The sequence below is a fragment of the Triticum urartu genome, chromosome 7A (genome assembly GCF_056163025.1).
Source record: "Triticum urartu cultivar PI428250 chromosome 7A, HENAU_Tu73, whole genome shotgun sequence".
Taxonomy (NCBI): Eukaryota; Viridiplantae; Streptophyta; class Magnoliopsida; order Poales; family Poaceae; genus Triticum; species Triticum urartu.
Window position 1 is genome coordinate 391,878,150 of NC_141879.1, and position 20,498 is coordinate 391,898,647.

At 45.5% G+C, this 20,498-nt stretch overlaps 2 protein-coding genes across 2 annotated transcripts in view; both read left to right on the forward strand.

Moving 5' to 3' along the window:
• The first annotated feature begins 5,590 nt into the window (after nt 1-5,590).
• LOC147959705 (uncharacterized) lies at nt 5,591-6,963 on the forward strand. Its single transcript, XM_087532854.1, has 2 exons — nt 5,591-5,907; nt 6,609-6,963. Exons 1-2 carry the CDS (start codon nt 5,591-5,593, stop codon nt 6,961-6,963), a joined length of 672 nt encoding a protein of 223 aa, XP_087388980.1.
• Nucleotides 6,964-9,638: 2,675 nt separating this feature from the next.
• Nucleotides 9,639-20,498, forward strand: part of LOC147959706 (uncharacterized) — a 33,483-nt gene continuing 22,623 nt past the window's right edge. Inside the window, exon 1 of the mRNA XM_087532855.1 lies at nt 9,639-9,985. Within this exon, the coding sequence (XP_087388981.1) occupies nt 9,639-9,985 (347 nt within the window). The remainder of the gene's footprint in view (nt 9,986-20,498) is intronic.

Genomic DNA, 20,498 nt, shown 5'->3' on the forward strand with positions numbered 1-20,498 from the left:
TCTTCTTCTCCTCCTCTCCTCTTTCTTCTTCTTCTTCTTCCTTCTTTCTGCTCCTCCTCCTCCTCCTCTTCTTCTTCTTCTTCTTCTTCTTCCTCTTCTTCTTCTTTTCTTCTTTCTTCTTCTCCCTCCTCCTCCTTCTACTTCTTCTAAACTAAAACTAATCTAAAAAAACTAAACTAAAATAAACGAAAACTAAAACTAAAACTAAAGAGACAGAGGACGGGGGCGGGACGGCCGTTAACGTACCTGCCTCTTTGCCGTCAGCCAACTGCCGGCAAAGAGGTGGGGCCAGTGGGCTTGAGTTGGTTAAACAATAACTGTACCCACCCACCTCTTTGACATCTACTAGCGGACGGCAAAGATTCTTTGCCGTCAACCAGCGGGCAACAAAGAATTAGCTGATGGCAAAGACCTTGTTTGCCATCAACCACATCTTTGCCATCCGTTTTCGTGTGGCTAACGGCAAAGACCTTCTTTGCCGTCAGCCAGCGGACGGCAAAGAGTTGGCAGACGGCAAATAAGCTAATTCCAGTAGTGAGGGTTTGATGAGCCAAGCAGATATGCGGCACCGCCTGGTTGGGTAACACCAGAAAGAGAACCTGGATACTTCAACAATACAGGAAGATTTCAAGCTACACCAGAATCATCAGAAGCACGGACATGTTCTTCTATGCAGAAAACACCAATATCCAGGAATACAAGATTTGCCACAGCTGGGTTGCAACAAGGTCAACAATTTCCCCAACAACAAATGTTTTCCTTCCCTAGCGCATGCAGAAAGGCAAGGACACACAAGCTTCCACCAGTCGCTCTGTCAACATCAATCATCCGTGCTGCAAAAGCGGTTGCGACGGGAAGACCAGGCCAAAGAGACAGAAATGTTGGCCACTCTAGCAGGGTGCAAAGTAGAAGATATGAGCCATATAGACAGGAGAAACCTCACAACGAATCTGAGGGAAGACGGTCTTACAATGAGAGACGGAGAGCTTCATCAACATTGCTCCCTCCAAGAGATGCATTGCTAGATGTGCCAAGGGTGACACCACCTGCGCCCATACACCAGGGTGAACAGCAAACACCGGAGGCAGCACAGATCTATACACATGTAAGTATCCATTCAGAAAAAAACATACAAGCACAGTCCGTACCCTAGTACTATGACCACCCCATCTAACATTTTCATAACTGCGTTTTTGTTTGCTCATTGTTGCATGCAACCACCTAGCATTGAAGCTTATGTTATGCCAAGGCTAGAGATGCGCTTTGAATCTTTCAAAGAAGCAAAGGACTTCTACAACATCTATACAAAGCACGCGGGTTTTGCCGTCAGGGAATGCTCCAAGGTTCACACCAGAGTCTACCTTTATTGCACGTGCTATGGAGCCTATGAATCAAAGGTGTCAAAAGAAAATAGACAGCGGAACAAGACGATAGCCAGGACTAACTGTGGGGCTAAAATGAGGCTGAAGAGGGAAAAGGATGGAACACTTGTCGTAAAAGAGATAGTCTAGGAACACAAGCACAGGCTATAGCTCTCCCCCAAATGCTTGTCTTCTTGCACTCCCACAAAAACTTTGACAAAACAATCTTGGAGTACGTCAAGTACCTGTAGTTCAAAGGCATTGAACACGCGCAAATCATGAGCATATTGGGCGGTGATGACCCCGGTAGCTACTTCCTTGAAATGAATGCCAAAGACCTAATTAACATGTAAGTACAAACTTGTTCTCCTCCCATAAACCCCCTCCGTCTTTTTTCCTCCGTCAGTACAAACATATTACACAACACATGACCTGACGCCAGTTCAACATGCATTTTTGAATGACTGTTCACTTTTAATATACCGCAAAGCAAAGAATTCAAGGATGGATGATGTGGACGATGTCCTAAAGACTTTCAACTTCTTTAGGGAGATGAAAGCTATAAATAGGGAATTCTTCTGCGACATACAACTTGATGAGTCCGACAGAGTTCAGAACATATTCTAGGTGAACGCAAGCTGCCGAGGGGCATATCAAGACTTTGGTCACTGCATGACACCACATATAAGACCAACAAGTACCATATGCCACCTGGGGTGTTTGTGGGTACTAACAACCACTTATAGACTACATTCTTTGTTTCCGCCCTGATAAGAGGTGAGGATGCAGATTCATGCAGATGGCTGCTCCAAACATTTTTTTAAGCTGCATGAGAGGGAAGGCTCCTACATGCATCCTCACAGGTACAACCGCCAAAAACAACCCCCAACCCCCCCCCAAAGGAAAATAACATAGTAAAAATGTTGTGTCAGTTCTATTTGTATATATGCACTACCATCTGCCGACCACTCCACGTCTCTTTTCTCATTACCAGACCAGTGCCCAACAATGGCTTTGGTGATCCCAGATGCTTTCAGGAACACAGTACACAAGCTGTGTCGCTGGCACATTATGAAGAAGTACATGGAACACCTCACATACCTGTACAACCTCCACAAAGACTTTAAGTATGAATTCACATCAATCCTCAACTGGCCCCTCATGCCAACTGAGTTTGAGGCTGCCTAGAAAGGACTCATGGATAAGTACAACCTCCATGATGATGCAATGATGGTGGCCATGTGGAACGAGCGTGAGAGATGGATATCATCTTACTTCAAAGAAATTTTCCGTGCCAAAATGACATCCACACAACGAAGTGAGAGCATGAACTATGTGCTCAAGAAGAACTTCGTGAGTGAGAGACAAAACCTCCACCGGTTTTTCAGCCAGGTAAACTCTTGCGTCAAAACCAGGAGGCAGACAGAGAACGAGAAGACAATGGGTAACCAGTTATAGCTCTATCACCTGTCGTGAGACAAAATAACATGCTTACTAAAGTAAAATTTTATTAGTTAGACAAGTTTTTGCTGTGAGAAAACTAATAATTTGGTCATCACTCTTGCTTGGGTAGAAGGAACAAAACACGTTGAACTTCTATGGGTTTGACACCCAAATGGCAAAGCTTTACTCATGAGTTGTGTACAGCGAGATCAGAAAAAGGCTAAAACTGAGCCACACTCTTCACGGCGACAGAGACGGAAGAGCCCACAAAGTACCTCGTGCGCTACAACAACCCACAAAAACTTTCTACGTGGTCTCATCACGCTTTCCAGGTGGTTGTAGACCCCGTGGGAGAAATATATGACTGCAAGTGCGAGCTATGGGACCACACAGGTGAGGACTAAAAAAGATGTTACATACTATACTACTTATTTTTGCAAAGTTTTTGTTCGAATGAAATGACAAAAAACATGCACCTCTTACAAAAAATACAAGTATTTTCTGCGTGCATGTCCTGTGCATGATGCAGACAATTAAGGCTGTCGGCATTCCAGAGAAATATATCCTAAGGAGATACACCAAACGCCCGAACATCCAGCCAACATTCAACAGAAATGACTTGAGGACAGTAGCGTCTAACAAGGCCTCCCAATACTGCATTGAAAGCGCACTTCTGCAGCTGAACATGAGGGTGGACAGAAAAAGCTTGAGAAGCCAAGAGCAAATGGCGAGGTCACTGGTCGTCATGGACAAACTTGAACAAGAACTCGATGCCATGCATTATGCTGAAGATGGAGGTGTCGCGGGCAATGAAGCCATTGAGCAGGATATTGCTACAATCTTATTCGAGATGAACCATGTGGGAGCTATTGACCCATTTGACAATGAGGAAGAGTAGGAACAGCAACCAGAGCTTGCCCATGCGCACACTCAAGATCACCAACATGATCACATGCAAGATCATGAGCTTGGTGGTGCTGTAGGCGAACGACATGACAACAGGAGATCCTACCACCAGCAGCAGGAAAGGGTAATTGAACCACCCATATTCTCAAACACAAGGGGGAGGAAGAGTAAGACGTAAGCAGCAAAAGTAGGAGCCAAAAAGCCGCCATGCCCCATAAGACACGTGGAATTTGGCCCGGATGGAAAACCTCTCGGGATAAGGGCATGCGGATTCTGCAACGTCATGACCAATCATAATTACAGCACATGCCTTCGCACAGATGTCATTGTCAACAAGCAAAAGCTGCAGAAGCAAATTGGAGCCGCCCAGGTATCTACCAATGGAGATGACACACGTAATAGCTACACTTGCTGCAAGTGTGGGGTAACTGACGGACATAATGCCCGCACATGCAAAGTGGGCAAGGAGATCTGTGGCGCTGAACAGAAACAGAGCAAGGTCCAGAGTTCCAAAAAATCAAAAGAAGAGGATGAAGAAGAAGAGTTTGATGAGAATGATGACCGATCAGATGAAGACAATGAAGATGACACTATTGGGGACGAGGAAACTGAAACTGATGATGAAGCTGCCAAGGCTCAACCAGGAAAGGGCGCCGGGAAGGGACAACATTCGGGGCCAGTTAGGAGGAGCTCAAGACTAAAGAATCCATAGTGGCTATGCTGCTGCGTCAACTGAAAAATAAGCTTGTACTCTCGATTGCCTCGGTACACAATGAGGAATCATATCAGAAACATTGTCGTTACCAAAACTTATTTAGCTTTATCATCAATTTCTCGATCAGTATTATAGTTAAGATATAATTTGTGATTTGTGCCCGCTAGACAAGTGAGATTATTATGTAAACCATTTGATAATCCTTTTGAATGCAGTCACAAATATATTTGAAAAAACTTATCTGGATTTATGTAAACGTCAACACTACTGTCGACCAGCAACTCAGCAAAAATGTGTTAAGGAAAATTTAAACTCTTATAGTACATCTGTACTGATAATTCTCACTATTCAGTACAAGGCAGAGTAACCAAACACACCCGTTAACACCTCAAAAAACATCGTTTCAAAAACAGGCTATGTCAAAACAAGCTGTGTCTAGTTCTGCCAGTCCTAGTTCAGAAAGTCCATCAGTACATAAAAATAATTACCTCAAGAAAACGGAAAAAATGAAAGTGCAAGCATAATATACCTGTACTGATGAAGAACTAATTTATCTGTAAAAATACTTTCGAAGATTATGTTGATATAAACAATCCTTTCAAAAAAACAAAAATTGTTTTAAAAAAGATTAGCATGACACACATAGTCTAACTGGTATTTGGTTAGTTCAACTACACTTCAATCACCAGTCCAAATACCCACAGTAGAGGAGTACAAACCTCCATCATCACCAACCCTGACACGTGCAAGTGGGATAAGCAGCTGATAAGTACAACTTGACAAGACGGATCATGAGACAGTAAAAATACCATCATCATCGACCCTGAGATGACCAAGTGGGATAAGGAACTGATAAGTACAGCTTGACAAGACTACTCAGTGCGACCAGATTAATAACCTGGCAAAGAAATTGGCTTGGACCGTGTTGGTATTCTAGGCCACCACCTGCACCACCAACTGGGCGGTTGCCACAAGGGACTGCAAACGGCGATCCCACGACCACTACCCCCACAATCGGGAAGAACTGCCTCCCCCACGCCCTCAGAAAGCCCCAAAATCAACTCCATCGCTGCCACATCTCCAAAACCACCATTGCTGCTTCCATATCCACTACAAACAAACCGAAACTTCTCTCTTCCAAGCCCACAGTCACCGGAGAAGGGCAATGGCGGAGGAACAGTCCACCAAGCGTCATCATGGTGAGACGTCCGACCAGAGCAGCAACCTCATCGATGTTCACGTCCCCGGCGAGAAGCGCGAGTACACCAAAACCCTCACAGGGGTTGAGCTCCACAACAAGGAGATGCTGGAGATGGTCTGCACTAGCGAACCATACAAGGCCGACGAGATGATCTACAGGCTCTGGAGAAAGGCTGGCGGCTTGGATCCTAGGTTCGTCGATGTTGGTGTGCACTACACCAGGGAAGACGACCCTCCCAAATGGCAGCAGTCCTGCAGTTGTGCGTGGAGGAACTCTGCCTGGTGTACCACACCGCAACAGCCACAAAATGGTAACCATACTACTACTCATTCATCTATTCTACTAGTACTACTCCCTAAAATTTCATTAAACTTGTTTCCCAACTAGATGAACTACTATAGTTGTGAAGTGGATGCATGAGTACATGTTTCTCAATTTACATGCATTTCTAAAATTGTGAAGTGGATTGTTTCACCAGATTAGCATATGAAACTGATGCACTGGATTAGCATCTGAAAATTGTTTCAACAAATTAATTTCTGAACTTGATGTACTAGCATAGATTCTGATCTTGATGCACTAGTGTAGTTTATAGAGTTGATGTATTAAAAACTGTTTCTAAACTTTATGTACACAAGTAGTTTCTGAACCTGGTCTGATGCAATTTTTAGCAGCAAAAAATAAAGTAAGAACTTGGTGAAGCACTGGTATGTGTTGTCCTATTCAACAAAAGTAAACTAAACTAGTACTAAAGCAGAACATAGATCATTGACTCAAACTATTTATAATCCATAAAGAAAAATAACATGGTGTACTTGAATTTAATTTCAGAACTTTGTTTACTAGTTTCTGAAGTACATTCCTCCATTAATTATACTATATAAGCATCTACTTCATGGATTCGTTGCTTGTAAAACAAAATAAAAATGAAGAATTCAAACATCAAAGTGATGCTAATCTCAAAATGTATCTCCCCTTGCAGGCCCAAGCGCCTCAACAAGATGCTGAAGCATGAGAAGTTGTTCACATTTGCTGGTTTCAGCATTGTAAGCGACAAAGAGAAGCAGGAGATGTCTGGTTTGGAGATCATCCCCAACAAGTACATCGACATTCAACACAATTGGAGAGTTCCATACACCGGAAAAGAGTACGACTCCTTGGCTGATATTGCAGCCAGCTTCATCCACCCATTATACAAAGGCATGAAGAAGAATATCAACACGCAGGAAGACCACAAACTGTGGGGGGTCAGCTCGCTACCATACAACCTCATCGAGTACGCAGGAGTAGATGCGTACGCCACATACAAGTCATGGAAGATAATCAACAACATCTGATATTGCAGCCAGCTTCATCCACCCATTATACAAAGGCATGAATAAGAATATCAACACGCAGGAAGACCACAAACTGTGGGGGGTCAACCCGCTACCATAAAACCTCATCGAGTACGCAGGAGTAGATGCGTACGCCACATACAAGTCATGGAAGATAATCAACAACATCACAAATGGTTGGGAAATTTCAAAAGAGCAGGAGGCTGACCCCTACTACCACTGCCACTATGTGGGATGAAGATACATCAAATCCTGCCTTCGTTTTGCTTGCACTTGTGCTTGCCTTTTATCTTGTTGTTTCAAATTCGTAGTTTGCTCTTGTTTGGTTGAACTAGCTTGCTTATGTCTTCTGTGTCAGTATTGAACCAGTCTTCTTATGTCGTGCTTTCCACTGTTGAACAAGTTTGCTTATGTCATCAAGTACATTGTTTTGCTTATATCATTATATAAGTTTGGTAGCTTCGTATTTTGTTAATCCATCATTTCAAATTCAAAGTAGCTTCTGAATGGAACTTTGTGGCTGCTCTTTAGTACTAGTTATGAAGCAACTAATCACACAACGATTTCCCATGTGTAGTTTCGATTCAGTATTGTATGGAAAACATAACGTTGAAATCAATCAGCACAATTTGAGTTGCTTAACAGCGCTTCAAAAGTTGAAGCAGAAATTCTTAGTACTTCATGTACTGTTCTCATTCATATGTAGCTGTAGCTGCTAGAAAATTAGCAAGTACTACAACAGAAAAAGTTAATAAGCATCAGCACACACTTATATTGGTCATTTGTAGACTAAGAATGACATTACTAGTGCACTTGATCGGACAGTACATACTTACTACAACAAAAGTACAAGGAATCATCAGTTCGTAATCCCCCCAAAAAAATGTCACACTAAGAACATAAGTGCTACTATGAATGAACTATCAGTACAACTTAGTCTACACGCAAGTACCATAGTGCTAAAAATGATACCAGAAGACCCTTGAGAATAATCACAAAAACAAACACAAAAATAAGGCAAAAAATGCAAATGAAAAGATAACACTTCCACAAAACTCACAAGAACTAGAACAAAAAAGTACCAGTCCACATTACTGGTGGAGTCAACTACTAGATTCAAACCAAAAAAGGTAAAAGTTGACCGCCCATAGATAGGCAGGCCCTGACACAGCTAGATACTTGAACTCGAGCCCATGGCAGAACCATCGGGGAATCCCTAGTAATCCGCACAACGCAGGGCCAACCGAACAGGGCCCACATGTTATGAGAGAGAGCGCTGTGTATAAGCGCTCAGGTAAGTATTAGAGGAGTTCAATGAGTAGGACTTGGACGCGCTTATAAACAGGTCAAAAAGCCCACTCCCTTAGCGAGGTGGGACTAAACCTAGAGCACACGCACATCTAGCAGTCGTTCAAATCGCCCGCGCGGGTCATTTGGGCCGGAAACCGGCCCAATAGCCTCCATCGTCTCCAAACACACCACTAATAAGGCCAATTAAACAAAGCAGAGCGCGGGGGAAACAAATATAAATTATAAAAAATGTTTGAAAACTGAAAATAGAAAAGTTCAAATACTAGTTCGCTGGCAATAATTTTAAATACAAAAAATAAAAATAAAAATATTGTTAGCTCTGCACCACGATGATAAAAAAGGAAAAAATGTGATACAAAAACAACGAAACTCTAAAAAGCAGAGAACTTAATAGGCTATCTGTTAAATGTACATAATTTAAAACAACGAATTAAATATTACTTTCAAGTTCAACTACTAAAATGCAAGAAGTTCAAAAAGATATTGTTTGTCAATTCTGCTAAATTTCATATTTATATAAAATCTGACTAGTTCAACTACTAAAATGCAAGAAGTTCAAATAGATATTGTTTGACAATTTTGGTAAATTTCTTATTTATATAAAATCTATCTAGAGCTCAACCAACGATTTTTTTGTAAATAATCTCAATCCAAAAAAAACTCTGTTCAAACATACATATGACATTAGTACTAAAAAAGCAGGAAGGGTCAGGCCACTCACACCACTGTGACACCAATTTTCAAAACCGTACGTTGTATGAAATTACAATTCAGTACACACAAAACTAAACCATAAGTACACTAGAAAGAGAATACAAAAACTATAAAGGCCTAACTTAGGTTGGGACAGATGAAAATAAAATAAGTCCCAGTTTTGAGAAACAACTTCTAGGGCACTGAAATTTTTTTTGAGATCAACTACTGTATAAGACTTCAGTGGAAAAACAAGACTTAACCTCCACACGGAAAAACATCACAAAGCATACGTCACTTAAACAGTGCAAAATGCCATCATCACCAACCCTGAGACGTGCAAGTGGGATAAGCAGCTGATAAGTACAGCTTAACAAGAGGGATCAGTGTGACTATAATAACCCTTGGCTTGGACAGTTGGTTCTTCCAGGCCACCACCCGCGCCACCCACTGGGCGGTTGCCACGATAGACTGCAACTGTGCCCACGACCACTACAGCCATGTCCCCGATGAACCGCCTCTCACACATCCCCGTCCATGCACTGGAAATAACCCATTGTCTTCCATCTCCGCCTCATTCCATTCCGAGAACCACCGTTGTCACTTCCATCTCCAATGCAGACAACCCATAAACTTCTCTCTTCCAAGCGCACAGTCACCGAAGGAGGGCAATGGCGGACAAACCGTCCGCCAAGCGTCATCATGGCGAGACGTCCGACAAGAGCAGCAACCTCGACGATGTTCACGTCCCCGGCGAGAAGCGCGAGTACACCAAAACCCGCACAGGGGTTGAGCTCCACGGCAAGGAGATACTGAAGATCGTCTGCACCAGCGAATCAGACAAGGTTGGCGAGATGATGAGCAGGCTCAGGATGAAGGGCCGCCGCTTGTACCCTAGCTTCATCAGAGTTGATGTGGAGTACACCAGCAAAGATGAACCTCCCCAGATGGCAGTAGTCCTGCAGTTGTGCCTGGAGGAACTCTGCCTGGTGTACCACATCACAGCAGCCACAAAACGGTAACCCATACTATTGTTCCTTCATATATTCTACTAGTACTACTCCCTAAAAATTTCATTAAACTTGTTTCCCAACTAGATGAACTACTATAGTTTGTGAAGTGGATGCATGAGTACTGAAACTTTCTGAAATTGTGACTTCTAAACTGCGAATCTCTTGTCTGAATCTCTCTACTAGTACTACTCCCTAAAAATTTCATTAAACTTGTTTCCCAACTAAATGAACTACTATAGTTTGTGAAGTGGATGCTTGAGTACTGAAACTTTCTGAAATTGTGACTTCTGAAACTTGTTTCCCAACTAGATGAACCCAAAATCGCTCCCTAAAAATTACTAAACGTTCAGTACATGTTTCTCAAGTTACATGCATTTCTGAAATTGTGAATGGATTGTTTCACCAGATTAGCATCAGAAACTGATGCACTGGATTAGCTTATGAAAATTGTTTCAATAAATTAATTTCTGAACTTGATGTACTAGCATAATTCTGATATTGATGCACTAGTGTAGTGTATAGAGTTGATGTATTAAAAAGTTTTTCTAAACTTGATGTACGCAAGTTGATGTAGGGTGGAACCCTAATCGTTCGATCTTTCACAAAGGAGCGGATCCCGCGATGAAGACGAAGAACACGAGGAGGGAAACGAGGGAAAACACAAGGGGAAACACAAGAGGAAACACTAAACCAACACGAATATGTCACACATGTGCTAGATCCTCAAGTACATAAGGAAAGGTACATGATCCACGGACAACTAAGGACGATACAAGGGTAGCCGGTCTTCTCCGTGAGGAGGTGTTGATTTCTTCCCTAAAAGGGGTCTTGAATCCGCTTGGGGGATCTTCTCCGGTGGAGGCTCGAATCTCCGAGGAGAAGGTATCCAAGTGGATGAGCAAAGCTCTCACAAAAAATATGAGCTAATCCTTTGCTAACCCTAGAAAGTAGGACGAGGAGGAGTATATATAATCTAGGGGGAGAAGGGGTACACGGGCCTTGGCCCTTCATTGTGCGCAGACAGGGGAGGCCGGGCGTCCGGGCGTCGGGCCGGATGTCCGGGCTTTCACACGAGGCCGGATGTCCGGGCTGGAGCGGCTGGTTTGTTCCTCTCGGGTTCGGAGGGGTCCGGATTTCCGGGCTGGAGGCCGGATATCCGGGGGCTCGGGAAGGGTCGGATGTCCGGGTTGGCGAGGACGGATGTCCGGGGCCTGTAGTGCCTTGGCGGCTGAGCGGCTGTGGTGGGTGAAGCTCCAGGGGCCGGACGTCCGGGGTCGTGGCCGGATGTCCGGGGCCTTGGAGGTGTACTTGACTCCTTCCGTTGGTTCTCTTCATCCATGATCTTGGGGACTTGTACATCTTCATGTGCATCTTCGGGAGGGTCCTCTTGGTACCTGATCATGCACAACAACTCGGACATAGGTAGTAACCATGTCTCATGCATAGAAAGTGGAAGTTCGCAGAGGAGTGAGTTCACCTTATCTTCGATAGCCTTGGATCGGGCTCTTGTCATTGGTCCAAGTGGTGTCGTTGAAGGTGTAGGTGCGTCTGTGGGGATGATCGTGGGATGCTCCGCATCATCTCCCCTCCCTTGGGGAAGATCCGTCCTCGGATTAAATTCTTCATCACCATGGAAGGGCGAGAGGTCCTTGACATTAAAGATATCGCTCACGTTGTACTTGTCGCGGGGGAGGTCGATCTTGTAAGCATTGTCGTTGTAGCGTGCAAGCACCTTGAAGGGTCCGTCCGCTCGGGGTTGAAGTTTGGACTTGCATTCTTGGGGAAAGCGGTCCTTGCGAAGGTGTAGCCACATGAGATCACCAATGTTGAAGACCATGTGATGCTTGTTGATGTTGAGCTTGGTCGCAAGTCGTTGTACTTGGCGCTCGATAGTATGTCTTGTATCTTCATGCACCTTCTTGAGATGAGTCACATGTGCACTTGTGTCCAAATTGATGCGCTCTTGGAGTGGTAGAGGGAGAATGTCCAATGGGGACAAAGGGTTGAATCCATAGACGACCTCGAAGGGGGACTTGCTGGTTGTTGAGTGTCTTGCGTGGTTGTAGGCGAACTCGGTGATAGGTAGACACTCCTCCCACTCCTTGATGTTCTTCTTGATGAGTACTCGAAGTAGACGGAGAGTGTGCGGTTGGTATCTTCCGTTTGGCCGTCGGTTTGTGGATGATACGTCGTGGAGAAGAGTAGCTTGATTCCGAGCTTGGTGCATAGGGTCTTCCAAAAGTAGCTAAGGAACTTGACATCACGGTCCGAGATGATAGTCTTTGGCACTCCATGTAGACGCAATATTTCCCTACAAAAGAGATTAGCAACATGTGAAGCATCGTCTATCTTGTTGCAGGGAATAAAATGTGCCATCTTAGAGAAACGGTCCACAATGACAAATACCGAATCATTTCCATTTCTAGTCCTAGGCAATCCAAGTACGAAATCCATGCTAATGTCTTCCCATGGTTGATATGGAATTGGGAGAGGCATGTAAAGGCCATGGGATTGAGCTTTAGACATAGCTTTGCGACATGTAGAGCATTGGTTGGTGAAGCGGTTAATGTCGCGAAACATCTTGGGCCAAAAGTAGTTCTTCGAGAGTGTGGCGAAAGTCTTGTCGCCTCCAAAATGTCCCATTAGGCCTCCTCCATCAGATTCCTGCAAAAGCAACAAACGAAGAGAAGACTCGGGGATGCAAAGTTTGTTATCTCTCATAATATATCCTTCTTTGATGTAATAGCGTTCCCAAGAGGTGTGCGTCAAACACTTGGCATAAGGAGTAAAAAAAGTAGGATCATTCTCATACAAGTCTTTTATATGCTCAAAGCCAATGACATCCAATTCAAGTTGAGTAACAAGCATGTATATGCAGGAAAGGGCATCCGCCACAATGTTTTCCTTACCTTTGATGTACTTGATGACATAAGGAAAAGAATCAATAAATTCACTCCATTTAGCATGACTCTTGTTCAACTTGGTTTGGCCCTTAATATACTTGAGCGTTTTAGGATCGGTATGAATGATAAACTCATGAGGGCGAAGATAGTGTTCTCATTCATGCAAAACGCGGACTAAAGCATATAGCTCTTTGTCATATATGGGGTAATTGAGTTGCGCGCCAAAGAGTTTCTCACTAAATTAAGCTATGGGGCGCTTCTCTTGTGTTAACACACCTCATATGCCATTACCACTAGCATCGCAATGAATCTCAAAGGGTGTGTCAAAGTTGGGTAACGCAAGCACAGGAGCATGAGTAAGCAAATTCTTAAGCTCATTGACAGCGGTATCTTGGGATGGTCCCCAAACAAAAGGCACATTCTTCTTGCTCAAACCATGCAAAGGAGAAGCAATGGTGCTAAAATCTTTCACAAAGTGACGATAGAAACCTGTAAGTGCATATAGTGCCCCTTAGTGATTTTGGTGTATCGAAGACTTATAGGTCAAGGGACTAATGTGTTTATGAGTGTACAAAGGTCGATAAGTCTATGAGGATTTTGATATTTACAGAGAAAGTCGAACCCTAAAAATGAAGTTCTTCGACTGAAGACTTTGGATTTCTGAAGACTTTCTGAAGACTTTGAAAGTGAAGAAATTGGTGCAATCCTGAAGACTTGGTATTCATTCGAGGAACATGAAGCATGAAGACTTTTGTTTTCGTAGTTTCATTTTCTCTTTCTTGAGTCATAGGAAACACCGTACTGTTAAAGGTGGTCCAGGAAATACTAAGGAAAAATTTCCATGTGATGCTCAACTCAAATCCTACACCTACAAATCCCTTTGAGTGAAGCCATTGGAAATCTCATACAGCTCAGTCAATTTCTTCAGTGACAGAGACGAAGTTCTTCTGGTCTCTGAGGAATTTGTTCTGACTGAGTTGTTAGGAATTCGCCAGTGCGAATTGCCTACACAGTGAGGAACATGATAGCTGAGGATTTTGCTACTCAAAATTCCGACCGTTGCTGTGCTATGGGCCAGCTGTCCCAAAATATCTACCCACCTAATGGTCATACCATTGAAGGGCATTTATGTCTTATCATGTCGGGATGCTCCCTAGGCTATAAATAGCCCCCCCTACAACCACTAGCTGGTTGGCTACTCCGAGAGAAACTGACACTTGTCATTTGAGAGCATCCCATCCTCCGAGGACTTTGAGTGAAAATCATCAAGTGAGGAAAACCCAAACCCAAACACCTACAAACCCCAAGTGACTGAGCATCACTAAAGAGATTGATCCTCCATGGATCCGACGCTTGTTACCTTTGAAGACTGTGCATCTTCCAGACGGTTAGGCGTCCTGGTCTAGAGCATCCAAGAGGACATTGTGGATCGCTGTGTGACCTAGTCTGTGAAGGTTTGGAAGTCACCTGAAGACTTAGCATGAGTGATTGAGCGAGGTCTTTGTGACATTAGCTCAAGGGAAATACGGTGAGGACTAAGTGTCCTGAGATGCGTGTTCAGGACTGGGTGTCCGGGACTGCGTGTCCTCAGGTTTAAATACCTAGCCGCCCTAACCAGACGTACAACTGTCACAGAAGTTGGAACTGGTCTATCAAATCATTGTCTTCACCAAGCTACCTGGTTCCATTTCCTCAACCCTTCCATTTCCTCATTTATGTGTTGAGTGCTTGTTCATATCAGTTTGAAGACTTTGACTGAATACTTTCTCTATTTCCTCAGTTCAATTTCTTCAGTCTGTTTGTCTTATCCTGTGTTATCCTGTGTTTATGCTTTCTGTACCCTGTACTTGTTTTCATTTCATCGTGAAGATCATGCTCATGCACTGCTATGTTTACTTCTGAGTACTTATTTTGCTGCAAGTAGTTCTTCACTCAGGAATTTCCTCACCCACAAATTCCTCAGTGAAGAATTCATAAAAATCGCTTATTCACCCCCCCTCTAGTCGATATAACGCACTTTCAATTGGTATCAGAGCAAGGTACTCCCTTGTTCTGTGTGATTTTGGTTTAACCGCCTGGAGTTTTAGTTATGTCGACCACAGGAATGAAGACTGTGACTTGCCCCATCTTTGACGGTCATGATTATCCCAAGTGGAAGGCCATGATGAAGAAGCACCTCATGGCGATGAACAATGAACTCTGGACCGTCACCGAGATTGGTCTTACTGACCTATGCAAGATGGCGGAGGCTGGTGATATTCGCAAATACACACATCTCAACTTCACGGCGAAGGACATCATCTGCTCCAGCTTGTCACAAAATCAGTTCAGGAACATTATGCATCTCAGCCTTGCGAAACTCATCTGGGACCGACTCTCTGAGGTCTATGAAGGTCATCGATCTCACCATGAACCCTGGTTCAAAGAATTCATGGAATCGTGCAAGGCTATGACCTTCGATCCAGAATCATCATCCTCTGCACCATGTCTTATGGCAAAAGGTGCCAAGGTAATTGAATGCTACTTATATGAGTCCAATGATGATGAATTTGGTGATGAATTTGGACCCAGTTATGTCAAAATTGCTTCCCTTGCCACTAAACAACAAAGAGCTTTGGAAAAAGTTCAATACATGCTGGATAAAAGCGATGATATGCTGGGTGAAGAAATGGATCAATCGAAAGCTTTGGCTGATAGTCTTCAGAGACTTTATTCTAAGTTTGACACCCTTCAAAGTCATCATAACACTCTCCTATCTAATCATGAGAAGCTTTCTTATGAATTTCTTCAAAGAAAGCAAGATCTTGAGAAGCTAAGTGTGAGTTATGAAGATCTTCAGAAGGAGAGTGATTCATTACTTGCTCAACAGATCAGCGCTACTCAGGATGAATTTGTTCCTCCATGTTTGAAGTGCATTGAATGTGAAACTGCTAATTCTTCACCTGAATGCTCAAATACTTCCATTGCTGCAAATTATTCAACTGCCTCTGCTATCACTAATTCCTCATATGAGGGCATTGCTAGTATCACTGATGATGTAGGGATGAAGGAATTGTATATGACAGGCATGTACAAAAGCCTCAAAGGGCATCAGACTCTTTGTGACGTGCTTAAAAGGCAGATCCTCAACAGGAACCCTAGGAAAGAGCGTATTGCCTTTGAGAGGAAAATCAATGCTGATGGGACCTGCTGGAAACCTGAGCAGTATTGAGGGAGTCCTGGATTAGGGGGTGTTCGGGTAGCCGGACTATACCTTCAACCGGACTCCAGGACTATGAAGATACAAGATTGAAGACTTCGTCCCGTGTCCGGATGGGACTTTCCTTGGCATGGAAGGCAAGCTTGGCGATGCGGATATTCAAGATCTCCTACCATTGTAACCGACTTTGTGTAACCCTGACCCTCTCCGGTGTCTATATAAACCAGAGGGTTTTAGTCCATAGGACAACTTCATCATACAACAATCATACCATAGGCTAGCTTCTAGGGTTTAGCCTCCTTGATCTCGTGGTAGATCTACTCTTGTACTACCCATATCATCAATATTAATCAAGCAGGACGTAGGGTTTTACCTCCATCAAGAGGGCCCGAACCTGGGTAAAACATTGTGTTCCTTGCCTCCTGTTACCATCCGGCCTAGACGCATAGTTCGGGACCCCCTACCCGAGATCCGCCGGTTTTGACACCGACATTGGTGCTTTCATTGAGAGTTCCTCTGTGTCATCGCTTTTAGGCCCGATGGCTCCTTCTATCATCAACAACGATGCAGTCCAGGCTGAGACTTTTCTTCCCGGACAGATCTTCGTCTTCGGTGGCTTCACACTGCGGGCCAATTCGCTTGGCCACCTTGAGCAGATCGAAAGCTACGCCCCTGGCCATCAGGTCAGGTTTGGATGCCTAAACTACACGGCTGACATCCCCGGGGACTTGATCTTCGACGGATTCGAGCCACAGCCAAGCGCGCCGCACTGTCTCGATGGGCATGATATAGCTCTGCCGCCGAACAGCGCCATGGAGGCCGCACACGCATCGGTTCCGACCATTGATTCGGAGCCTACTGCGCCGATCGAGGATCAGCGGTTGGACGCTGCCTCAGGGGCTGCGATCTCAGAGGCGATCGAGCCGAACTCCAGCCCCGCACTCTGCATGGCCCGTGACTCCGAGGAGCCGGATTCCTCTCCGAACTCCGAGCCACCCGCACCCTTGCTGATCAAATCCGATTGGGCGCCGATAATGGAGTTCACCGCCGCGGACATCTTTCAGCACTCGCCCTTCGGCGACATCCTGAATTCTCTAAAGTCTCTCTCTTTATCAAGAGAGACCTGGCGGGACTACGGTCAGCAAGGTTGGCATAAGGACGATGAAGAAATTCAAAACCCACCCACCACCCACTTCGTAGCCACTGTCGACGACTTAACCGACATGCTTGACTTCGACTCCAAAGACATCGATGGCATGGACGACGATGCAGGAGACGAACAAGAACCAGCACCTGTAGGGCGCTGGAAGGCCACCTCGTCATATGACATATATATGGTGGACACTCCAAAGGATGGAGATGGCGATGGAACAGCGGGGGATGATACCTCTAAGAAACAGCCCAAGCGCCAGCGTCAGCGGCGCCGATCTAAATCCCGCCAAAGAAAAAACGGTGATTCTGGCATGGGAGATAATACTACTCCGGATAGCGCCGAAGAACACCCCCTCCAGCAAGATTCAGCATAGGAGGACAGAGAAGCCATCCCTCGCGAGAGGGCAGCGGACCAAGAGGTTGAGGACGATAATTATATGCGTCCCTCCGAAGACGAGGCAAGCCTCGATGACGACGAGTTCGTCGTGCCAGAGGATCTCGTCGAACAAGAGCGTTTTAAACGCAGGCTTATGGCCACGGCAAGCAGCCTCAAGAAAAAGCAGCAATAGCTTAGAGCTGATCAGGATTTGCTAGCTGACAGATGGACTGAAGTCCTTGCGGCCGAAGAGTATGAACTCGAATGCCCCTCCAAGAGTTACCCAAAGCGCAGGCTGCTACCCCGACTAGAGGAGGAAGCACCTACATCACCAGTGCAAGACATGGCCGACCGGCCACCTCGTGGCCGCGACAAAGAGGCCTCTGGGCCCTCCACTCAAGACATGCCCCGACGCCGCGTCAAGCATACTAAGGCACAGGAAAATGTGCCCGACCTGCGTGACATACTGGAGGACAAGGCAAGGCAAACAAGATCGATCTACGGATCGCGCAGGCGCCCCATGGCACGTGACGGTGCTCGTCACTCCGGATGCAATAAATCCGGCCGGGCCGAACTCAACAGACAAAGCTCCTTTGAGCTGCGTCGTGATATAGCCCAATACAGAGGCGCCGCACACCCACTATGCTTCACAAATGAAGTAATGGATCATAAAATCCCTGAGGGCTTCAAACCCATTAACATCGAATTGTACGATGGCACAACAGATCCTGCGGTATGGATCGAGGATTATCTCCTTCATATCCACATGGCCCGCGGTGACGATCTACACGCCATCAAATACCTCCCACTCAAACTTAAGGGACCGGCCCAGCATTGGCTTAACAGCTTGCCAGTAGACTCAATTGGTTCTTGGGAGGACCTTGAAGACGCATTCCTTGACAACTTCCAGGGCACTTATGTGCGACCACTGGACGCCGATGACCTAAGCCACATAATTCAGCAGCCAGAGGAATCGGCCAGGCAATTCTGGACACGGTTCCTAACAAAGAAAAACCAGATAGTCGACTGTCCGGACGCAGAGGCCTTAGCGGCCTTCATGCAAAATATCCGTGACGAGTGGCTTTCCCGGCACCTGGGACAGGAAAAGCCGAAATCTATGGCAGCCCTCACAACACTCATGACCCACTTTTGTGCGGGAGAAGACAGCTTGCTGGCTCGCAGCAACAATTTAACCAAGAACCATGGTAATTCGAATACCAAGGACAAAAGCGACAGGTCACGTCGGAACAAACAAAAGCGCCGCGTTAACAGCGACAGCAATGAGGATACGGCAGTTAATGACGGATTCCGAGGCTACAAATCCGGTCAACGGAAAAAGCCATTCAAAAGAAATACTCAGGGCCCGTCCAGTTTGGACCGAATACACGACCGCTTGTGCCAGATACATGGCACCCCCGAAAAGCCAGCCAATCACACCAACAGGGATTGTTGGGTGTTCAAGCAGGCAGGCAAGTTAAGAGCCGAAAACAAAGACAAGGGGCTGTATAGAGACAACGAGGAGGAGCCCAGGCCGCCGAACAACGGTGGAAAGAAGGGATTTCCCCCGCAAGTGCGAACGGTGAACTTGATATACGCAACCCACATCCCCAAGGGGGAGCGGAAGCGTGCGTTACGGGACGTATATGCGATGGAGCCAGTCGCCCCAAAGTTCAACCCATGGTCCTCCTGCCCGATCACCTTTAATCAAAGGGACCACCCCACTAGCATCCGTCATGGCGGCTTCACCGCATTGGTTTTAGATCCAATCATTGACGGATTTCATCTCACAAGAGTCTTCATGGATGGCGGCAGCAGCCTGAACCTGCTTTACTAGGATACAGTGCAAAAAATGGGCATAGATCCCTCGAGGATCAAGCCCACCAAAACAACCTTTAAAGTCATCATACCAGGTGTAGAAGCCAACTGTACAGGCTCAGTCACACTGGAAGTGGTCTTCGGATCTCCGGATAACTTCCGAAGCGAGGAGTTAATCTTCGACATAGTCCCGTTCCGTAGTGGCTATCACACACTGCTCGGGCGAACCGCATTCGCAAAATTCAACGCGGTACCGCACTATGCATACCTCAAGCTCAAGATGCCAGGCCCTAGAGGAGTAATCACGGTCAATGGGAACACCGAACGCTCCCTCCAAACGGAGGAGCACACGGCAGCGCTCGCAGCAGAAGTACAAAGCAGCCTCTCTAGGCAGTTCTCCAGTTCGGCCTTCAAAAAGCCGGACACTGTCAAGCGCGCCCGGAGTACCCTACAAAAAGACCGCCTGGCACGTTCTGAGCTAGCGTAGCAATGCGGCCCCAACCCTAGCCCTCGCGATATAGCGAAACCAGTGCTTCGCGTACATAACTACGGTCTTGAAATACCATGGGCACAGGGGAAGGGGCACTATCACGACATGCCCGAAATACGGCTTAAACCGCACCAGGGGCTGCCGGATTCCTTTTTTCTTTTTTTCTCTTACTCTCAGGACTCCATACTTCGGATGACCCGTTCGGCAATTCAACTGCCGCACAAACGATGCAAGATCCAAGAAAGCAGACAAGCCACGCCGCATTATGGAACTCCCAGGTGGTCTCTATTGCGAGTAGTATACCTGTTTTTTGATACAATTCCGCGGCCTGCCCCTGGCCAGGACATGTTAAATAGTCCAATTTCTTTTGCTTATCGCACTTTTTGTATCGTTCCGCTTTCATAGCAGCCTTTCTATAAACAATGCATAGCTTTCTGTCTATTTTTTGCATTATCCTCTTTTTATATATGTTTATCAATAACATGTTGCATCCGTACACTGCGGTACGGCAAAAATACGCCAGGGGCTTCAGTACCCATCAATATGGCATGAGAAGTCCGTACACTTTCACAAGTGCGGCACC

What these genes read in the sequence shown, in the direction of transcription:
- LOC147959705 (XM_087532854.1), top strand. Translation starts at nt 5,591, where the DNA reads ATGGCGGAGGAACAGTCCACCAAGCGTCATCATGGTGAGACGTCCGAC. An exon ending in GCGTGGAGGAACTCTGCCTG is followed by an intron (nt 5,908 to 6,608) that starts GTGTACCACACC and finishes CTCCCCTTGCAG; the next exon opens with GCCCAAGCGCCTCAACAAGA.